The sequence below is a fragment of the Bos grunniens genome, chromosome 7 (genome assembly GCF_055505025.1).
Source record: "Bos grunniens cultivar Pamir isolate PY7600 chromosome 7, Bosgru_T2T1.0, whole genome shotgun sequence".
Lineage (NCBI taxonomy): Eukaryota > Metazoa > Chordata > Mammalia > Artiodactyla > Bovidae > Bos > Bos grunniens.
In genome coordinates, this window is record NC_141171.1 from 69,137,060 (window position 1) to 69,154,081 (window position 17,022).

The 17,022-nt window shown below is 48.4% G+C and overlaps 1 protein-coding gene across 3 annotated transcripts in view; it reads left to right on the forward strand.

Moving 5' to 3' along the window:
• NIPAL4 (NIPA like domain containing 4) overlaps nucleotides 1-17,022 on the forward strand; it is a 36,833-nt gene that overhangs the window by 15,218 nt on the left and 4,593 nt on the right. For 2 of the 3 annotated variants that reach the window (XM_086412637.1, XM_086412640.1), the window contains exons 1-4: nucleotides 5,906-6,057; nucleotides 9,221-9,460; nucleotides 12,960-13,016; nucleotides 14,660-14,750. In XM_086412637.1, the coding sequence (XP_086268763.1) occupies nucleotides 6,021-6,057; nucleotides 9,221-9,460; nucleotides 12,960-13,016; nucleotides 14,660-14,750 (425 nt within the window). In that variant the 5' untranslated portion in view covers nucleotides 5,906-6,020. Of the gene's footprint in view, nucleotides 1-5,905; nucleotides 6,058-9,220; nucleotides 9,461-12,959; nucleotides 13,017-14,659; nucleotides 14,751-17,022 lie in introns of those variants that run through there. The other variant, XM_086412641.1, reaches the window with a different exon arrangement.

Below are 17,022 nucleotides of genomic sequence, written 5' to 3' on the forward strand. Positions count from 1 at the left end.
TCTGAAGTTCATTGCCATACATGAAGTGCATTAGGCTCTCTGCACACCCACACCAAGGCCAAGCAATGCTGCCCTTCCACATAGCATTCCTTGGAGTGAGCTCTGCCCTCTGTTGTAATGTGGAACTCCTTCCACCTGTAGGCAGATGCTCTGATGGAGGACCCCATAACTGGTGTGATCAGATTGAGAAGAGCGGTTGAGAAATAGCTCTAGGTTCAGGCTTCTGGGTTTCATCCTAGCCCCACTATTTAACTGCAGACTAGTTATTTAACCTTTCTAAGCCTCATTTTTCTCATCTCTAGAATAAGAATCATAGCAGTCAGTACCTAACTCAGGTTTACTGTGAGGAGTAAATGGGATAATGTGTATGAACGTCTCAGTGCACTGGCTCAGCCTTAAAAATTGGCCAGGAAGTAATACCTGTTATTATTTGCCCTCAGGTCAGCCCTTTCAGCCCAGAAAGAAAGCTTAGTAGGAGATAAAAGTCACTGGATTGGGATTCCAGTGACTGTGGGTGAAGCATTGATTCTGCCACTAATTAACAGAGTGATGCTGGGCATGACCTTACCTCTCCCTGTGCCTCGGTTTCCCCATCTGCCAACTCAGAAGGTGGGATTCATTGAGCCCTTCCATCTCTAACTCTGAAGGATGGTTGATGAGAAGGTTGTATGGCTGCTCCATATAGTTCCTGGATGGTGCCAATCTTCCCAGCTATCCCATACAAAACAGCCAGGAAGAGGTCTGGGAAGAAGTCTCTGGGCTTCTTAAACCAGTGCCTGGGTTAAGAGCACTACTCTGGGGATGCCCAAGCCCAGCTTGAAATTTGGTCCCTACCTCTGTGTATGACTTTGGCAAAGTCCTCCCACCACTTCTCTGGACCTCAGTTCCTTCATCTATAAAATGGGACTTAAAATGGTACCCAGTACCCAGAGTCAGGAATTACGATGCCCAGTGCCTGCACAGTGCTTACCATAGAGAGGAAGGATTTGATGTGCTTTTTAATAACCATGATTGATGCCAGTTGCCTGTGGACCCCATCTCTGGGCACAGTGCTCATTCTTCGGGCCAGTCTGAGTGCACTGGTGTCCATTCTAAGCATTATTTCTTATGCACTTTATGAGTGTAAGACAGTAAAGCTCTCTTTGAGGCCAGCAACCATCACAGGGAACCACCCAGAGGAGAGTGGGCTGGCCTCTGCATACCTACCGTCGAGATTCCTATGATTCCAGGTCAGCCTGGAGGAGGTGACAGCACTCTGTCCATCCCCTCCCTGCCCTGAAGACCAGCTCTCCAGGACTGGAAAGGACCACAAGCTGCATCTTTTCCAGCCCCTTTACCTGGTATAGGATGCCAGGAGGAAAAGTGGCCTACCCAAGTCTCATGGGATGGTACTAGACTTGGGACTGTAAGTAGTGTGTGTGGTATTGAAGAGAGTGTCTGCCTTTAATTCTTGGCTTCTCACATTACAGGCTGTGTCCTCACTGGACTGGAAAATAATAAACCTTTGCTTCCCACGGTTGTTGCAAAGATTAAATGAGCATACATAAAATATATAGCAAGCCCTCTACAAATAACATTTCTATTACTCATGTCTTTACTCTATATTCTTCCTCCACTGCTTTGCAGCCACACCACACTGGAAACATCCCATATATCAATTTTAGGATATCCTTTCTGCTGTGAAACTGTGTGGGACTAGAAGCATTGGTCTGGGGTGCCAGTCTGGAAACCTGATTGGAACTCTGCCTCTGCCTCTGTGTTGCTCTGTAAACCACCACAGGTCATCTTTCCTCTCTGGCCCTCAGTCTCTTCCTCTGTAAGAGTACTGTCCTATAAGAAAAAGAATGTGAGCCGCATTCTATATATATTGGGTTGGCCAAAAAGTTTGTTTGGGTTTTTCTGTAAGATCATATGGCAAAACTCAAATGAACTTTTTGGCCAACCCAATAATTGGAAATTGTTCAGTAGCCACTTTATGAAGAGTAAAAAGAAGTAGAGAAAAGTAGTTTTAGTAATTGATTGCTGTTCAGTCACTAAGTTGTGTCCTACTCTTTGCAACTCCATGGACTGCAGCACACCAGGCTTCCCTGTCCTTCACTACCTCCTGCAGTTTGTTCAGACTCATGTCCATCGAGTCGGTGATACTATCTCACCATCTCATCCTCTGTCACCCCCTTCTCCTTCTGCCTTCAGTCTTTTCCAGCATTAGGATCTTTCCCAATGAGTCAGTTCTTCACATCAGGTAGCCAAAGTATTGGAGTTTCATCTTCAGCATCAGTCGTTCCAGTGAATATTCAGGGTTGCTTTCCTTTAGGGCTGACTGGTTTGATCTCCTTGCTGTCCAAGGGACTCTCAAGAGTCTTCTCCAGCACCACACTTCCGTGTTGTACCTAATGTAGTATATCCAAGAAATAATCGTGTCAACGTGTAATCAATACTAGAAAATTATTGAATGAGATATTGTATACCTTTTCTTCTTATTAAGTTTCTGAAATCTGGATGATTCTTGATCTGGGGCGATTTTGGCAATTGTCTGGGATGTTTTTGGTTATCAGAACCAAGAGGGGTAGAGGATGGCAGGCTGAGGTATGTGTGTGCAACTGGCATCCAAAGGGCAGAGACTGGGGATGCTGCTAAACTCCCTACAGTACGTAGGACAGCCCCCCCACAACAGAGGGTTATCTGGCCCCAGATGGTAACAGTTCCCGTTTTACACATAAAGCACAGTTCAGGTTAGCTGCTTTCTAAGTTCTAAATAGCCACATGGAGCTGGTGGCTACCATATTGGACAGTGCAGCTCTATAACATCAAATATTTGGACATGTACTTAAAAAGCCAAATTTTTAGGAATTCGGGTTTTAGTAAATTTGTTTTCCTGCTCCTTCCTGAATAAGTGGCCAAATGAGATGTAGCTGGTTCGCCCATCCCTGGCTGGCTAAGGACAGAGCCCATCTGTCTCTGACTGGTTAGACTCTTCCAAAGCTACCCGCCCTCCCCTGGGAGACTGAGCCTCAGATGGACAGTGAACCCTGTTGTTCTTTTCTGGGGAGACAATGCTGCAGCCCTGCTACCTACCTGACAGGGCTATTGTGGCTCAGGGAGAAAAGGGCTTTGTCAGGACAGCAGCCGAGGAGCCTGCAGTTCAATGGGGCCCTTCATGTCTGCACTCCCGGGATGTTAGATGCCAGCCTGGGGAGGCTCCACCCCCTCCTAGAACAAACAGGGACCTGGAGGCCCAGAGAGGGTGTAGAAGGCCCTCCAATAGATCCCAGTTCCCTCCACCTCAGCCCTTTGCCCTAAAACATGAAATCCATCTAACTCTGAGAAGCCCTGCCTCAAAGCACAGGGTGAACTCAGTATTGCCCTTAAACTGGGCAAGGGGGCCCCTAACCCATAGTCTGAAATTTAGCAGCTCCACAAATCACAAGCATGTATACAGTTAATGTATTAAAGAGCAGGCATGTATTTGTCTCCCACGATCTAGGCTCAGCTCTGGCATAAGGCAGTGATAACCCAAGATCTTCTCTTGTGACTTAAAAAGCCCAGGCTAAAGCGAAGCACTCCATCTCTCTTGTCCTGTGTCCTTGGAAAAATGCAGTGAGAGTTTGAGGGTTGTACCTTGGCCAGCCTCAGAGATGGACTCTGTTTTATAGCACAGGTGGGATCTGAGTGGCAGAAATGCTTAGCTAAGAGTGTGCACATGCTCAGGTGTGTCCAACTCTTTGCGACCCCATGGACTGTGGCCCGCCAGGCTCCTCTGTTTTCCAGGATTTTCCATACAAGAATACTGGAGTGAGTGGGTTGCCATTTCCTTTTTCCAGGGCATCTTCCCAACCCAGGAATCGAACCTGTGTCTCTTGCATCTCCTACGTTGACGGGTGTATCCTTTACCACTGCACCATCTGGGAAGCCCAGGTAAGAGCAAAGACAAACTAAATTCTCTTGTCATGTTCTCCCTCATGGTGGCATAGACTCATTCATTTTTCTGTAACGAAGTACCCAGGAGGGCCAATCTGAAGTTTCCCAGGAGGGCCAATCTGTTTCTGGCTGCTGTGCATTCCAATTCATGCTGGTCTTGAGAAGTACTCACCTCCGTTTGAACCCCAGTGCCACATTCCTCCAAGGTTAGGGACAAGCTTGGATGTTAGGGGTAAAGACATATGAACTTGGATCTGTTGCTTCCCTTTCCTTTCTAATCTCTGGACTTCTGCCCTACCTACCCTACCCTAGACCCCATGGTAAAGTTTACAGATAATGAATACACACAGACACACACACACAGACAGAAAGGAGCAGAAAGGGTTGTCTTATTTGACAGGTAAGGAAACAGAACCTTTTGGAGACGAGGTAACTTTTTCAAGTCATTCAGTAAGTTAAGGGAAGCCACATGCTGGAAGAACCCATCCTTTGAGGCCCAGCTAGAAGGCCACCATTAAAGGATGGAGGGTGGTGACTGGGGAGACAGCTCGGGGCACAGCAACTCTTTTACTCTTGACACCCTCACTTACTAGCTATGGGACCTTGTGGTGTTGGGAGGGGTGTGTTTCTCCGTATTTAAAATATGACTTTTTCTATTCCTATATAAGATGTTATTATGGGAAACTGGTGGCAGGTATGGGAACTCTCTGTAATATTTTTTTAACTTTTCTGTAAATTCAAAATTATTTCATAATCAAAAAATTATACAATTTTCCCTTATCTATACCATGGAGGGTAGCATCCACCTCACAGAAGGCTTCAATAAAACATGCCTGTAAGGCTTTAGTACCTGTTTGGAAGTGAGGACTCAATAAATAACTACTTTAAGAAGCTATTTCCTCCAGGAGGCCAGTGACCTAACAGAACTGACCACAACATGGCAGTCCCATGTCCTCGCTACTCGGGAGCACAAGATTATTTTGGCCTAAAATGCCAGGCTTGGTGTGGCTGCTAGGAGCATGCATTTCATTTGGGCTCTTGCACTTCCTAGCTGGGACCCCAGGGCAAGTTGCTCGATCTCTCTGTGCCTCGATTTCCTTTCTTTAAATCATAAAGCTACAAGTAAGGTTGTCACGAGGATTAAATGAACTGGGGACTTTTCAGCACTAACAGCTGTGACTGGCCCATAAGAAAGGACTGCCCACGTGTTTTTATGGTCTAGCTCAGTGTTTCTTGAACTTTTTCTAGACCCCACAGTAACAAATGTACTTTCCCTCACCTCCATTTTTCTTTTTAATGGTGATTTGGAAAGCCCCAGTCTCTGGGGAGTTGATCCCATTTTGTTTCTCCTATTAATGATTTATAAGGTTCTTAGGGGACAGGGAATATTTCTGATTCATTTTGATCTCTAAGTACTTCATTCCCTTCTCTCATTCAGTTTACCAAGTTTCTACCCCTCATTCATTCCACATATATGTATGAACCATTTGTTGAGTATCTACTTTGTGTACCTGTTACCTATTAATGTCCCTGTGCCTATCGTAGGTACGTAGAATGAACGAATAAGGCAGGGAGGCGGGAAGGCAGGCAGAAAGGAAAAAAAAATCAGGGTCCCAGACACCCCTGGCCCAAGAGGGCTCCAGCTGGCAGCAGAGCCCCCTTTTCCACCCCCACATTCCCACTTCCACCTCGGCCAGAAAATTGCTCCCTCTGCAGCCAGGCTGCAGCCCATCAACTGTCATCGGGGACGGAACTGGGTGTCGTCCGGCATCGCGCAGCCGGGCGGCGCCCGGGGGCCGCCCTCTCGCACCCTGTGGTGTGCGGTGGTGATCCCTCGCAGTGTGCCAGGCAGCCTCCGCACCCCAGGAGGGCATGCACCCCTCCGCGGGCAGCTCGAGCGTTGCCCAAGAGGCCGGGTGGCTCCTCCCCGGGGACCCTCCCCCTCTGGGGCGCGTCATTCTCCCCACCCCCGGGTCCCGACCCCAGCGGCTCCTCTCACGCCGGCCATGCTGGGACAGTTCTCAGCCACCTGCTCCGGAGCCGGGGAGCCGGGGAGCCGGGGTGCCGGCAGCCCGTGAGTCGGTGCGAGCGCCCAGAGCCCCATGGAGCTGCCGGCCAGCAACAGCAGCTGCGAGAACGGTGCGTGGAGCCGGCGGGGACCGGCGGGGACCCGGTGCACCCTGCGCTTTGCCTTCCCTTCCTTCGCGCTGCTCCTTTCTTCCGCGTCCTCTCCTACCAGGGGACCCCAAACGGGGCAGGGGGTCCGCACTTGTCACCCCACCTAGTTCTCGGCCCGTCTAAGGAAGGAGCAGGCTTCTGGCTGACTTTCCCCCTCCTTGGACCTAGGGGCCAGGGAGAGGGGGAAGAGCGGGGAGTGGGAGAAGGAGGCGTGGCTTGATTGATTGGAGCTGGTCCATCCAAAGGGTTGAGGGGAGCGTGTTGGGGTTTCTTTTATGTATAGTTGCTTTGGATATTAGTACCTGCCCAGGCCTGTCTCCCTGGGGCTCACCAGAGACAGGGGAGTGGGCACAGAACCCCACCACCCTCAAACCCATATCCACCTTTTAGGAAAAAGAGGAAAGGAACAACCCAGGAAAGGAAAAGGAAAGATGCTGAGCTAGGCTTTTCACTTGCATTATCCCAACTAATCCTTAACACAGCTCTAGAAGGCAGGTAGATATTACCACCTCTGTCATCATTCCAGAGACAGAAATTGAGGCTCTGAAAAGGCCGATGAACTTGCTCAAAGTAATACTGTGGGGATATGGAATATAAAACCAGGGCTCTTGGATTCCAAAAACTGTGCTCACACCACTGTGCTCACCCCATTTTCTGGCATATGTCCATTTTTCTACCTGTCCTGGTATTGCAGCCTATGGAATATCCGTGTTTTTTCTAACTTCTCTTCTCCAGTGAAGCTTTCAAAACAGGCCTGTTGGGTGTTGGCTGTCTTTGGTTTTCTGAACAACAATGCAGTCCATTTTCAGCCTCACCTTCCCCTGGGGATAAATATGTTCCAGTCCTAGCATATTCTAGGGGAGAGGTAGGGATCATCTGGCCCAGCATCCATTGGCCAGCTGCTCATCCTCCTCAGGATTGGGTTCCCTTTGGCCCTCAGCCTTCCCTCCTTTTCTTGCCCCTCTCTGGGAAGACTTGACTTGATGGAGGCACTAAGCTCCATGGGCGCCTCAGGCCCAAACTGCTAAGCCCACCCTTTGGCTCCACCTGCTGGAGGTGTACCTTCAGGAGGGCAGGGGAAGGGCGTGGGGGTGGGCTTGGACTTCCTCTGAGGAGTTGCCTTCCTTGGCCAGCATCCTCCCAGCTCTGGCTCTTTTCCTGAGCTCAGGGAACTCCCAGGACTTGACTCCTGTCCAAGTGGAGGAACAGGAGTGAGCAGTCAGGACAAGTCTGATTAAGGACCCAGATGGTTTCTCATCTCCTCTTCTCTGGATTGTGACACAGGTGTGGGAAAGAGAAGTCTCCCACTGCAAAAGATGCCTGGGTGTCTCTGCTAGGTTCCAGACCCAGTTCTGCCTCCAGGCTTTTGTGAGACTCAAGCAAATCCTTCCCCATCTCAGGGCCTCCGTTTTCCCAGCTGAGAAGAAAGACAGTTAGATGGGCTGCTGCTATTCCATGCTTTCTCTGCTGTGGAAGCAAGGTCAACATCACCCTTCCTTTGTTCCACCAAAATGCCACTCTGTGCTCCAGGTGTGCCAGAGCTAAAGCTGCCTCACCTTTTGGGCTTTGAGGCTCTTCCAGTGCAGGCCCAGAGGTCTAGCTTGGCCCAAGGGGAAGTGCTAGGCCCAGCGTTATATCCTTGGCATGGGAGCTTGGGTCTTTGTGACACACAGTTTGAAAAAGACCTTCTCCACCAAAAGTCACAAACTCAGATGCTTCAAGGGGCCGAGAACAAAACAATGATGACTGAAGAGAGCTGGGTATGGACTCGGGGCAATCGCAAAGATCATGTCCTATCTAGGGACAAAAACCCTGCTGAGCTGTGGCCAGCGGTTGCCTATGGGACCGCATACCCAGCGAGGTAAGCAAAGGCAGCCCTGAAGTGGAGTTTTTGTGGGAAATCTCCTGATTTTTAAATGTTAGTAGTGAGTTCATATTTTAAGATAACCTTCAAGAGGCTGAGTGAAACCCAGCCCCCTTGCCGCCTGCTTTGAGAAGGGTATGTAGTGACTGAGAGCATGGACTTTGGCATTCTATTCACTTGAGAAATAATTCTGGTTTCACTGCTTATCGCCAATGTAGCCCCAGGTTACCGAGCTTGTCAGGGCCCCAGTTTCTTCAGGTAAAACCCTAGACATCATCACTGTGCCATTTCCATGACAAAGATGCTCCTGGAAAGTTCTGGAGCGGTGGGCCCTATGAGTCTCAGCCTGTGTTTTGTATTGATTCCTTGAACTTGGGCAGCTTCATTCTACTGACTAAGGGTCTGCCTCTCATGCCCAGGTTTGTCCTCTTGTCCTTGCTGTTTGGGCCAGAAGAACCAGCAAGAGTGTGCTAGCTGAAGGGCATGAGAACTGATGACTCTTGCAGACTCGGGGACTTAGAAAGAGAGCCTAGACAAAGCCTGTGTGGGATGGCAGGGACCCTGATTCCTCTGAGGCCTGAAGGAGGCCCCAGCCACTGACCATGTGCATCAGAGGTCTTCGAAGTAAGACCTGGGATGGTTGGTTCTCATAGACAGGATGCTGGTATTTCATCACCTTCAGGCCTCAGAGGGGCTGTGCACTCCAGCCTCGCTCCCTCCTGTTACTTGTAGGGACTCCCTGTTGTGGCTGGAGTTAAGTATATGTAAGTGAAGAAGCCTCTGGAAGGGGAGAATATGTGTGCTCCTGAGCTGTTGGAGGCCTCTGTGCCCGGAGGGTGGGAGATGTTTCCTGTGGAGGCCAGGAGGTTGGATTCAGTGATGCCTGAGAGCTGGGGGGACCCTGTTTGGTGTGTGGGAGCATCTTTCTGGCTTAGTGATGAGGTGCTGGAGCTCTGGAGTTAGACAGCCTGTGTTCTTAGGCAAGGTTCCTGACCTCTCATGGCCTCCATCTCCACAACTATGAAATGGGAATCAAATACAGTGCTTACCTGACATGTGGTTGGAAGGACTTGAGTTCATAAAGTCACTTGTCTGGAGTAAGCACTCGGTGAACCTTAACTGTTCCTTTTTAGTTTGGAGCCCGGGATGTGGATGGAATGCGGTAGTAGCTGAAGCATGGAGTCTGAAACAGTGGCCAGTCCCAGTGCTTCTAAAGCACGCAGATGTCCCCACCTGACTCTCTCACCATGCTCTTCCCAGGTTCCCTTATCAGCCTGTACTGCTCCTCCCAAAAAGTCCTGTGCCAGATCATCAGTGACCTCCAGCCTGAGGTGCCCAGCAATGTCACCTCCAACAGCTGGCAGGAGAGGTTCAGGAAGAACTACAGCTTCTACGTCGGTCTGGGGCTGGCCATCCTGTCCAGCTTCCTCGTCGGCAGCAGCATCATCCTCAAGAAGAAGGGCCTACAGCGACTGGTGGCCTCGGGCGCCACACGGGCTGGTAGGCTCCTGAGGGGGCAGGTGTGGATGGGGTGTTGGGTGGCAAGCCCTCAGCCAGCCCTGTGAGCCTCTATTTGTGGGCCCACTGGAGCAGCTTGCGAGCTGGTCCTAGACGGGCACAAAAGGCCTTCTGTCAGTCCCACTGGGAATCTCACCCACCAGCAGGAGACCCTCCTTTATAATCCAGTAGTTCATGAGAACTACATGATCAGTTAATTGGGGTGAAGACAGGGAAAAGTCCCAGGGCCAAGACTACGAAACCCCACGTCTAGTTCTGTTTTTTGTTTTTGGCTGCACCAGGTCTTAGTTGCGGTACTTGGGATCTTTGATCTGAATGCGGGATCTTTAGTTGTGGCATGAGAAGTCTTAGCTATGTCATGTGGGATCTAGTTCCCTGACGAGGGATCAAACACAGGCTCCCTACATTGGGAGCATGGAGTCTTAGCCACTAGACCACCAAAGAAGTCCCCTGGCTTTATTTCTTATCGGTTGTGTCATTGTAGGCAAGGCATAACTTCCATAAAAGATGGGAATATAAAACTTCTGCCCATAACAGTGTCAGGCAGTAATGTGTCCTCACTTACTATCAATCTGAGCTCCTCTATAGGCTACGAAAGAATTACTGAGTCTCTGTCCACTGGGATTTGCTTGTTTGGAAAATAAGGTGTGTATCCATGAAACAGTTGTTGAGAAAAGGAATCCTATGTAAAAGAATCTCGCCATTTAATCATCATTCATTATGTCCCTACTGTGTGTTGGGTGCCATGCTAGACCTGGGGACACAATGCCCTTGTGGGTCATTGGGTTGAGTGAGAGAGATAGGCAAGTCAATGAGCAACGGTTCTGTAGCATGTTAAGTGCTATCATGGGGAAAATGGTTTTTCTAGTAGTCATATAAGGATGTGAGAGTTGGATCATAAAGAAAGCTGAATCCCAAAGAATCTATGCTTTTGAACTGTGGTGTTGGATAAGACTCTTGAGAGTCCCTTGGACTGCAAGGAGATCAAGCCAGTCAATCCTAAAGGAAATCAGTCCTGAATATTCATTGGAAGGACTGATGCTGAAGCTGAAACTTCAATACTTTGGCCACCTGATGCGAAGAACCTACTCATTGGAAAAGACCCTGATGCTGGGAAAGATTGAAGGCGGGAGGAGAAGGGGATGACAGAGGATGAGGTGGTTGGATGGCATCACTGACTCGATGGACATTAGTTTGAGTTGGTGATGGACAGGGAGGCCTGGCTTGCTGCCGTCCATTGGGCTGCAAAGAGTTGGACAAGACTGAGTGGCTCCAAAGGGAGGGTGAAAAAGTGAGTCAGGATGACTCAGAACTCTCCAATTTGGACAACTGAGAAGATGATGGTGCTATTTTCTGAGATAAAGGATTCAGGAGGAGCAGGTTTATAGGAAGATGATGTGTTCAGGTTTGGATGTGTCCAATTTAATGTTCTGCGGGACACTGAGCTTTGGAAGCAGACTCTTTGAGTACCAGCTCTAGCTCCTTGGTTCCTGGTGATGTGATCCTGGGCAAGAAAACTCATTTTTCTGTGTCTCGGCTTCCTCATCTGACAAACTGGGGATAGGAATAGTCCAGGCTAAAGGATTGTTGTGGAGATATGCAGTGTGTTTAGAGAGATACTTGGCACAGACTGAGCACTAGTATTAGTATTACTGTGATCTAAGTGGGAGGGCCTGACACACAGTTGGATACCCAGGACTAGAATCAGATGTGCTCTAAAAATGGAGAGCTGTGAGATTTGGGGATAAAGTCGGGGTCAGCGGTCATTGCTGCTCTATCTCTACTTCCGGACAAGTGTTCAAAGGCTGGAGACCTCCTAAAGTACCAGAAAAACAGCTGCTTGCACTCAGGAGAGAGCAGGGCAAGTATTATTGATCATTCAGAAAGGCAGCTTTCCTGGAATGAGTTTTTTTCTCCAATCTGCTATTTCAATACCTTCTGAGATTTCAACTCAATAAAATGCTCTCAGAGCTCTTAGCTTTTATGGGAGATTCTGACTCCTTTAAGAACCTGATGAAAGCTAAGGGCTATCTTAGAAAAATGGGCATTTACAAAAAAACCACATTCAAGTTTTAGACAAAACAGTCTAAAACCCATCCTCCTCCTCCTCCTCCTCCTCATCGCTAACCTCCTCCTCCTCCTCATTGCTCACCTTGAGCTAACTATGTGCCAGGCTCTGAGTCCCTCATGTGACCAAAGCAGACACAATTCTTGGCTTCATGGAGCTTCCATTTTAGTAGGGGAAATGCCAGAAAATAAATAGATAAATTCAAATTATAGACAGTAAGTGTCACTAAAGAGAAGAACTGAGTGTGATGAGAGAAAAACCCAAGGGAGGGCATTTTAGGGAAAGCAACGTCAAGTGGAGACCTGTAGAGTAGGTAAAGATACAGGCAAGTATTGTTAAGAAGACTATTCTGAACACGGAAAAACACACACAAAGCCCTTAAGGCCAAAACAAACTCATCATTTTTGAAGAACACAAAGACAGCCGGAGTGGCTGGACTATAGTAAGAAGAGTGGTGGGAGATGCCTTTGGAGAGGTGAGCAGGGTCAGAACTAGGATCAGGCTTGTTAGGAATTCTGGTCTTTATCCTAAGAGTATTTTGAAGCCACTGGCCAGCTCTAAGCTGAGGAGTGACATAATTGTTAAAAACCCCTGGCTACTATGAAAGGAATGGATTATAAAGGGACAGGATTGAGCTGGAGGAGTCCTAGGAGGCGCTTGCCTTCTCCCAGGCCAGAAGTATTAGTGCCTGGGAGTTGGGTGGTGGCAGTGGAGTGGACCCGTGTAGATGCTCTTTGGAGACAGAATGCCCAGGATGGACTGGATTTAGACAATGGAGTAATGGGAGGGTCCAGTGTGGTTCCCTGGTTTCTGGATCAAGCAACTAGATACTCGGAGGTCCCCTTACTGAGTTTCATTTGGCGGGTTATTGTTTTGGTCGCTAAGTTTTGTCAACTCTTTCGCGACTATATGGACTATAGCCCACCTAGCTCCTCTGTCCATGGGATTTCCCAGGCAAGAATATTGGAGTGGGTCGCCATTTACTTCTCCAGGGGATCTTCCCAACCCAAGGATCAAACCTGCATCTCCTTTATCAGGATTCTTTACCATTGAGCAACCTGGGAAGCCCTCATTTGGTGGGTGGGAGCATCTTAAAATCAAGAGTTCCATTTAGGACAGAGTTTGAGATGCCTGTGATAGACCCAAGAGTTGTCGAGTAAGTAACCGGATACACATCAGGGCTCAGGAGAAAGGATCAGGATGCATACATGAACTAGGGACATGAGCATCCAGATGGAATTTAAAACTTTGGATAGGATGCATTTGCTCAGGAGAGGGCCCAGAAGGAAGCCTGGAGGATGCACCACAGCTGCTGCGTACCGAACCATTGGAGGCTGGGGAGGGAAAGGAGGGAAGGAAAGGTCCCGGGAAAGTGTGGCCAACCTCTAACTTAGTGCCCATTCCTTTCTACAGTGGATGGAGGCTATGGCTACCTGAAGGACTCAATGTGGTGGGCTGGATTTCTCACGAGTAAGTAGATCCTTTCTCTCTCTCTCTTTTTTTTTTTTTTTTGGCTGTACCCAGTCTTAGTTGCCGTACACAGAATCTTCGTTCCCCAAACAGGGGTCAAACCTAGGCTCTCTGCTTTGGGAACTCAACATCTTAGGCACTGGACCACCAGAGAAGTCCCTTGTAAGAGGATTCTTTGCTACTAAGGACACTGCCCTATTGATGATAGAGGCAGAGATGAAAGAAGGAATAGATGTCTCTATTATGCAAAATATGCACCCAAGGCCCAGATTTCTAAGGGGGAAAGCTTGATAGTCTTTGCAGGTAGAACATTTTACCTGGCCCCTCCGGTTACTTTCTCCATCCACAGTGACGTCTTTCATCCACAAAGCATCTGTCCCCAGAGAGGTTTGTACAGAACTGGTAATGATAAAGGTGTAATTTCTCAACTTCCCCTGAAAGGCAGGGAGCTATGACTGCTGGGCAGAGTCTCCCAGACTCCTACAGGGCACAGCCCAGGACTCCTAACTCAGCCGTCCCATTCCACAGCAGTTACTGAGTCACTTAGGATGTGACTGGCCTGCCACCTAAGGTTTGTCCAAACTTGCACCTTCACACATTTCCTCCCACTTTCCACCACCCTGTCTGGCTTTCAAACCCTAATTCTTTAGGTTGGATGGAGAAGTAGTGAGCTTTCTGTTTATAATCCCCTAAGTCAGGTTTTGATCCCTGTCTCAGCTAGAGTGATCACATTCATCACCTGCTTTCAAAGGGCAGAGCCAGGTCATTCTCTATGAGCAGAGAGGCAGGAGTCTGCAAACTGGAAACTCACTTGGGGAGAAGTAGACCCTTTGGGAATGTCTGTCTAACCCCCTGCCTGTCAGTCTAGACTATCCACAACTACTCTGGGAAAGACAGCTCCATGGACCATTTGGTACCTGGAAAATCGATGACTGTGGCTGTTTCTTTATTTGATAATTAACACTTTCTAGTTGTTGTTCAGTCACTAAGTCACGTCTGACTCTGCGACACCAGAGACTACAGCATGCCAGGCTTCTCTGTCCTCACCATCTCCCAGAGTTTGCTCAGATTCATGTCCACTGAGTCAATGATGTCATCCAACTAGCTCATCCTGTTGCTTCCTTCTTCTCTTTGCCCTTAATCTTTTCCAGCAACGCAGTCTTCTCCAATGAGTAGGCTCTTTGCATCAGGTGGCCAAAGTATTGGAGCTTCAGCTTCAGCACCAGTCCTTTCAATGAATATTCAGAGTTGATTTCCTTTAGGATTGACTGGTTTGATCTCCTTGCTGCCCCACTTTTTAGAGCTTACTTTAATCATACAGACCAATCATTGGTCTGAGATACCCTTAACCATGCTTAGGCTAGAAGCCAAGAGACCTCTAGAACAAGAAGGCGCCATATGACCCTGGACTCTAGGCCATCTCCTTATCTTTAAAATGAGAGGATTTGGTCAGGATGGTCTGGGCCTGACCTTTAGATGAGATTCTGCAGGGAGAAAGCGTAAGGATCGGGATTGTAATGAATGCTGGTCTGGGATTCTGTGAACGGGTGAACACCGAATGAAGCTGTCTCCACCCACATTCATTTGGGCTGGAGATGGTGGGTCAGAGCCACTGTGACCTCTTCTCACCCTTCATTTCCTAGTGGCTGCTGGGGAAGTTGCCAACTTCGGGGCCTACGCATTCGCTCCTGCCACAGTCGTCACCCCTCTGGGAGCGCTGAGTATCCTCATGAGGTTAGTCACCTCTCCTGCTCTGATTCCTCCATGTTTTCAGTTGATGTCGGAAACTGCCATATGGGGTCAATCGCTACTTGCAGTCAGGGACCTGGGTCAGTCCCAGCTCCCGGAAAGAGGCTCTGCACTGGGGATTGCGTGCTGCCCATTGTTCTAGCATCCCTTCGACCGCCTGAGCAGTGAAGGGGCAGGCCAAGCCCCATCCAGGGAAAGGGCTGTCCCTGCCACCAGGCTGAAGGTCTCATGCCAGTGTTTTGGTGCCATAGTAGAAGCAGCACACACATTGAAAGGACAAGCCCTAGATTAACTGTCCTGAGTTCTAACCTTATCTCTGCCACTTTGTAGTTACAGTACACAGCAGGTCACTTAACTACTCTAAGCGTCAATTTCCCATCTCCCAAGTGGGGATGTTCATAAGGCCTGCCTGAAGGCACTGCTTCAAGGCCTCGAGATAATGCACAGAAAGTGCACAGTACAGAATCGGCACTGAAGAATAACCATGGCTAACACGTGTTTAGGGTTTTTGTTGTTGTTCTTGTTTAGTCAGTAAGTCGTGTACAACTCTTGTGACCTCGTGGATTGTAGCCTGCCAGGTTCCTCTGCCCATGGAATTTTCCAGGCAAGAATACTGGAGTGGGTAGCCTATTCTTTCTCCAGGGATCTTCCCAACCCAGGTATTGAGCCCGAGTCTTCTGCATTGCAGGCAATTCTTTACCAGTGCGCCACCTTTAATCCTCACAGTATCCCTACTAATTAGAAAGGAGGGGAGACCTGAGACCAAGAGAGGTTAAGCATCTTGGCCAAGGTCACCCAGATCCCTGGAGACTGAGCCAGGATTCCCTCCCAGGCAGTCTAATTTCAGAGTCTGGATGCTTAATCACTAGGCCATGTTTCCTGGAAAATGTTTGATGATTTTAAAGATAACTGCTATTACACATGTGTGCTTCCCATTGCCCTGTTCCTCCCAAGCTACAAGACCCCTCCTCCATGGGGGTCCTGAGTCCCATTTGAAGTTGGCTCTGATTGTTGCCCTAACCATGGAGTCCTGGTAAGTGCCAGCCCACCACACCCATACCTGTAATTTCCTGTTTTGTTTTACCAGCTTGAAGATAATCTTGCAACATCTATAGTCAAAAACCAGATAGAGCCATGACTCACACTGCATAGTTGGCTGATGTGGCTGTGATACCACTATTGCATATCTGGTTAGTTTACACATTCCCATCCTGGGTAGTTAGGAGAGGCAGGGAACCCTTTACTTTGTGACCCCTGCCTTTGCTAAGGCCACCAAATGCTGGTAAAAAGGCATCGTAGGTAAGATGCTTTTGGCAGTTTTAGAGGAGAGATGGGAGACATTTAGAGGAGCTTAGACAATAGTCCCTTCTTTCCTGATCTCTTTAAGCAGGACTCATGAAGCTTACTGGGTGACCTTAGGTCAGCCAACAGATTTTTACCCTAAAATAATGCCACCCTTGTAAAGAAACAGAAGCGCACCCCAGTGATCATACTTGTCTTGTCCCATTTCCCTCCCATCCTACCTCACCTTTGCCAGCTCATTTGGAGAAATGAAAGTCATATCAGCAAAGAACAGCAAGGAACTGGAGGTATTTTGCCCAGAAAAGACTCAAGTCACAATTCTCCTCAGTGAGATGTAGAGGGAAAAACCATAGGCTTTATAATTAGACAGAATTTGAGCTCAAATTCTGGCTTGTCTCTTACCAGTTGTGTGATCTTGCCACCATTTAAGCTTCTATGGGACTCAGTTTTCTCATCTATTAAATGGGCATAAGTATATTTTTTACTTCTCAGAGTTGTAAGACGTTAGCGAGGTAATAAATAGAAAGTTCCTAGCATAATGCCAGTGCAGGAGATGCAAGAGACATAGGTTCGATCCTTGGGCCAGGAAGATCCCCTGGAGTAGAAAACGGCAACCCACTCTAGTATTCTTGCCTGGTAAATTTCATGGACAGAGGAGCCTGGTGGGCTACAGTCCATGGGGTCACAGAGTTGGACACAACTGCGCATGCACACATGCAGTGCATGCTGATACAGTGCTCAAGACACAGTGCCTGTAATGGTCATGATGGTTGTTTATACTGGCATATACAAATGGAGGAAGGAATGGATTTGTTGTGTATGGTGCAAGGAATAAGATATGGGACAAGTAGAAATTACCGCATTTGGGTAATACCTCATAGAATGAACCTACAATGGATTCATCTGCATTGTGAAGGGGTGAGCTGTTTGCCACAAGAGAGATACAAGCCAAAGC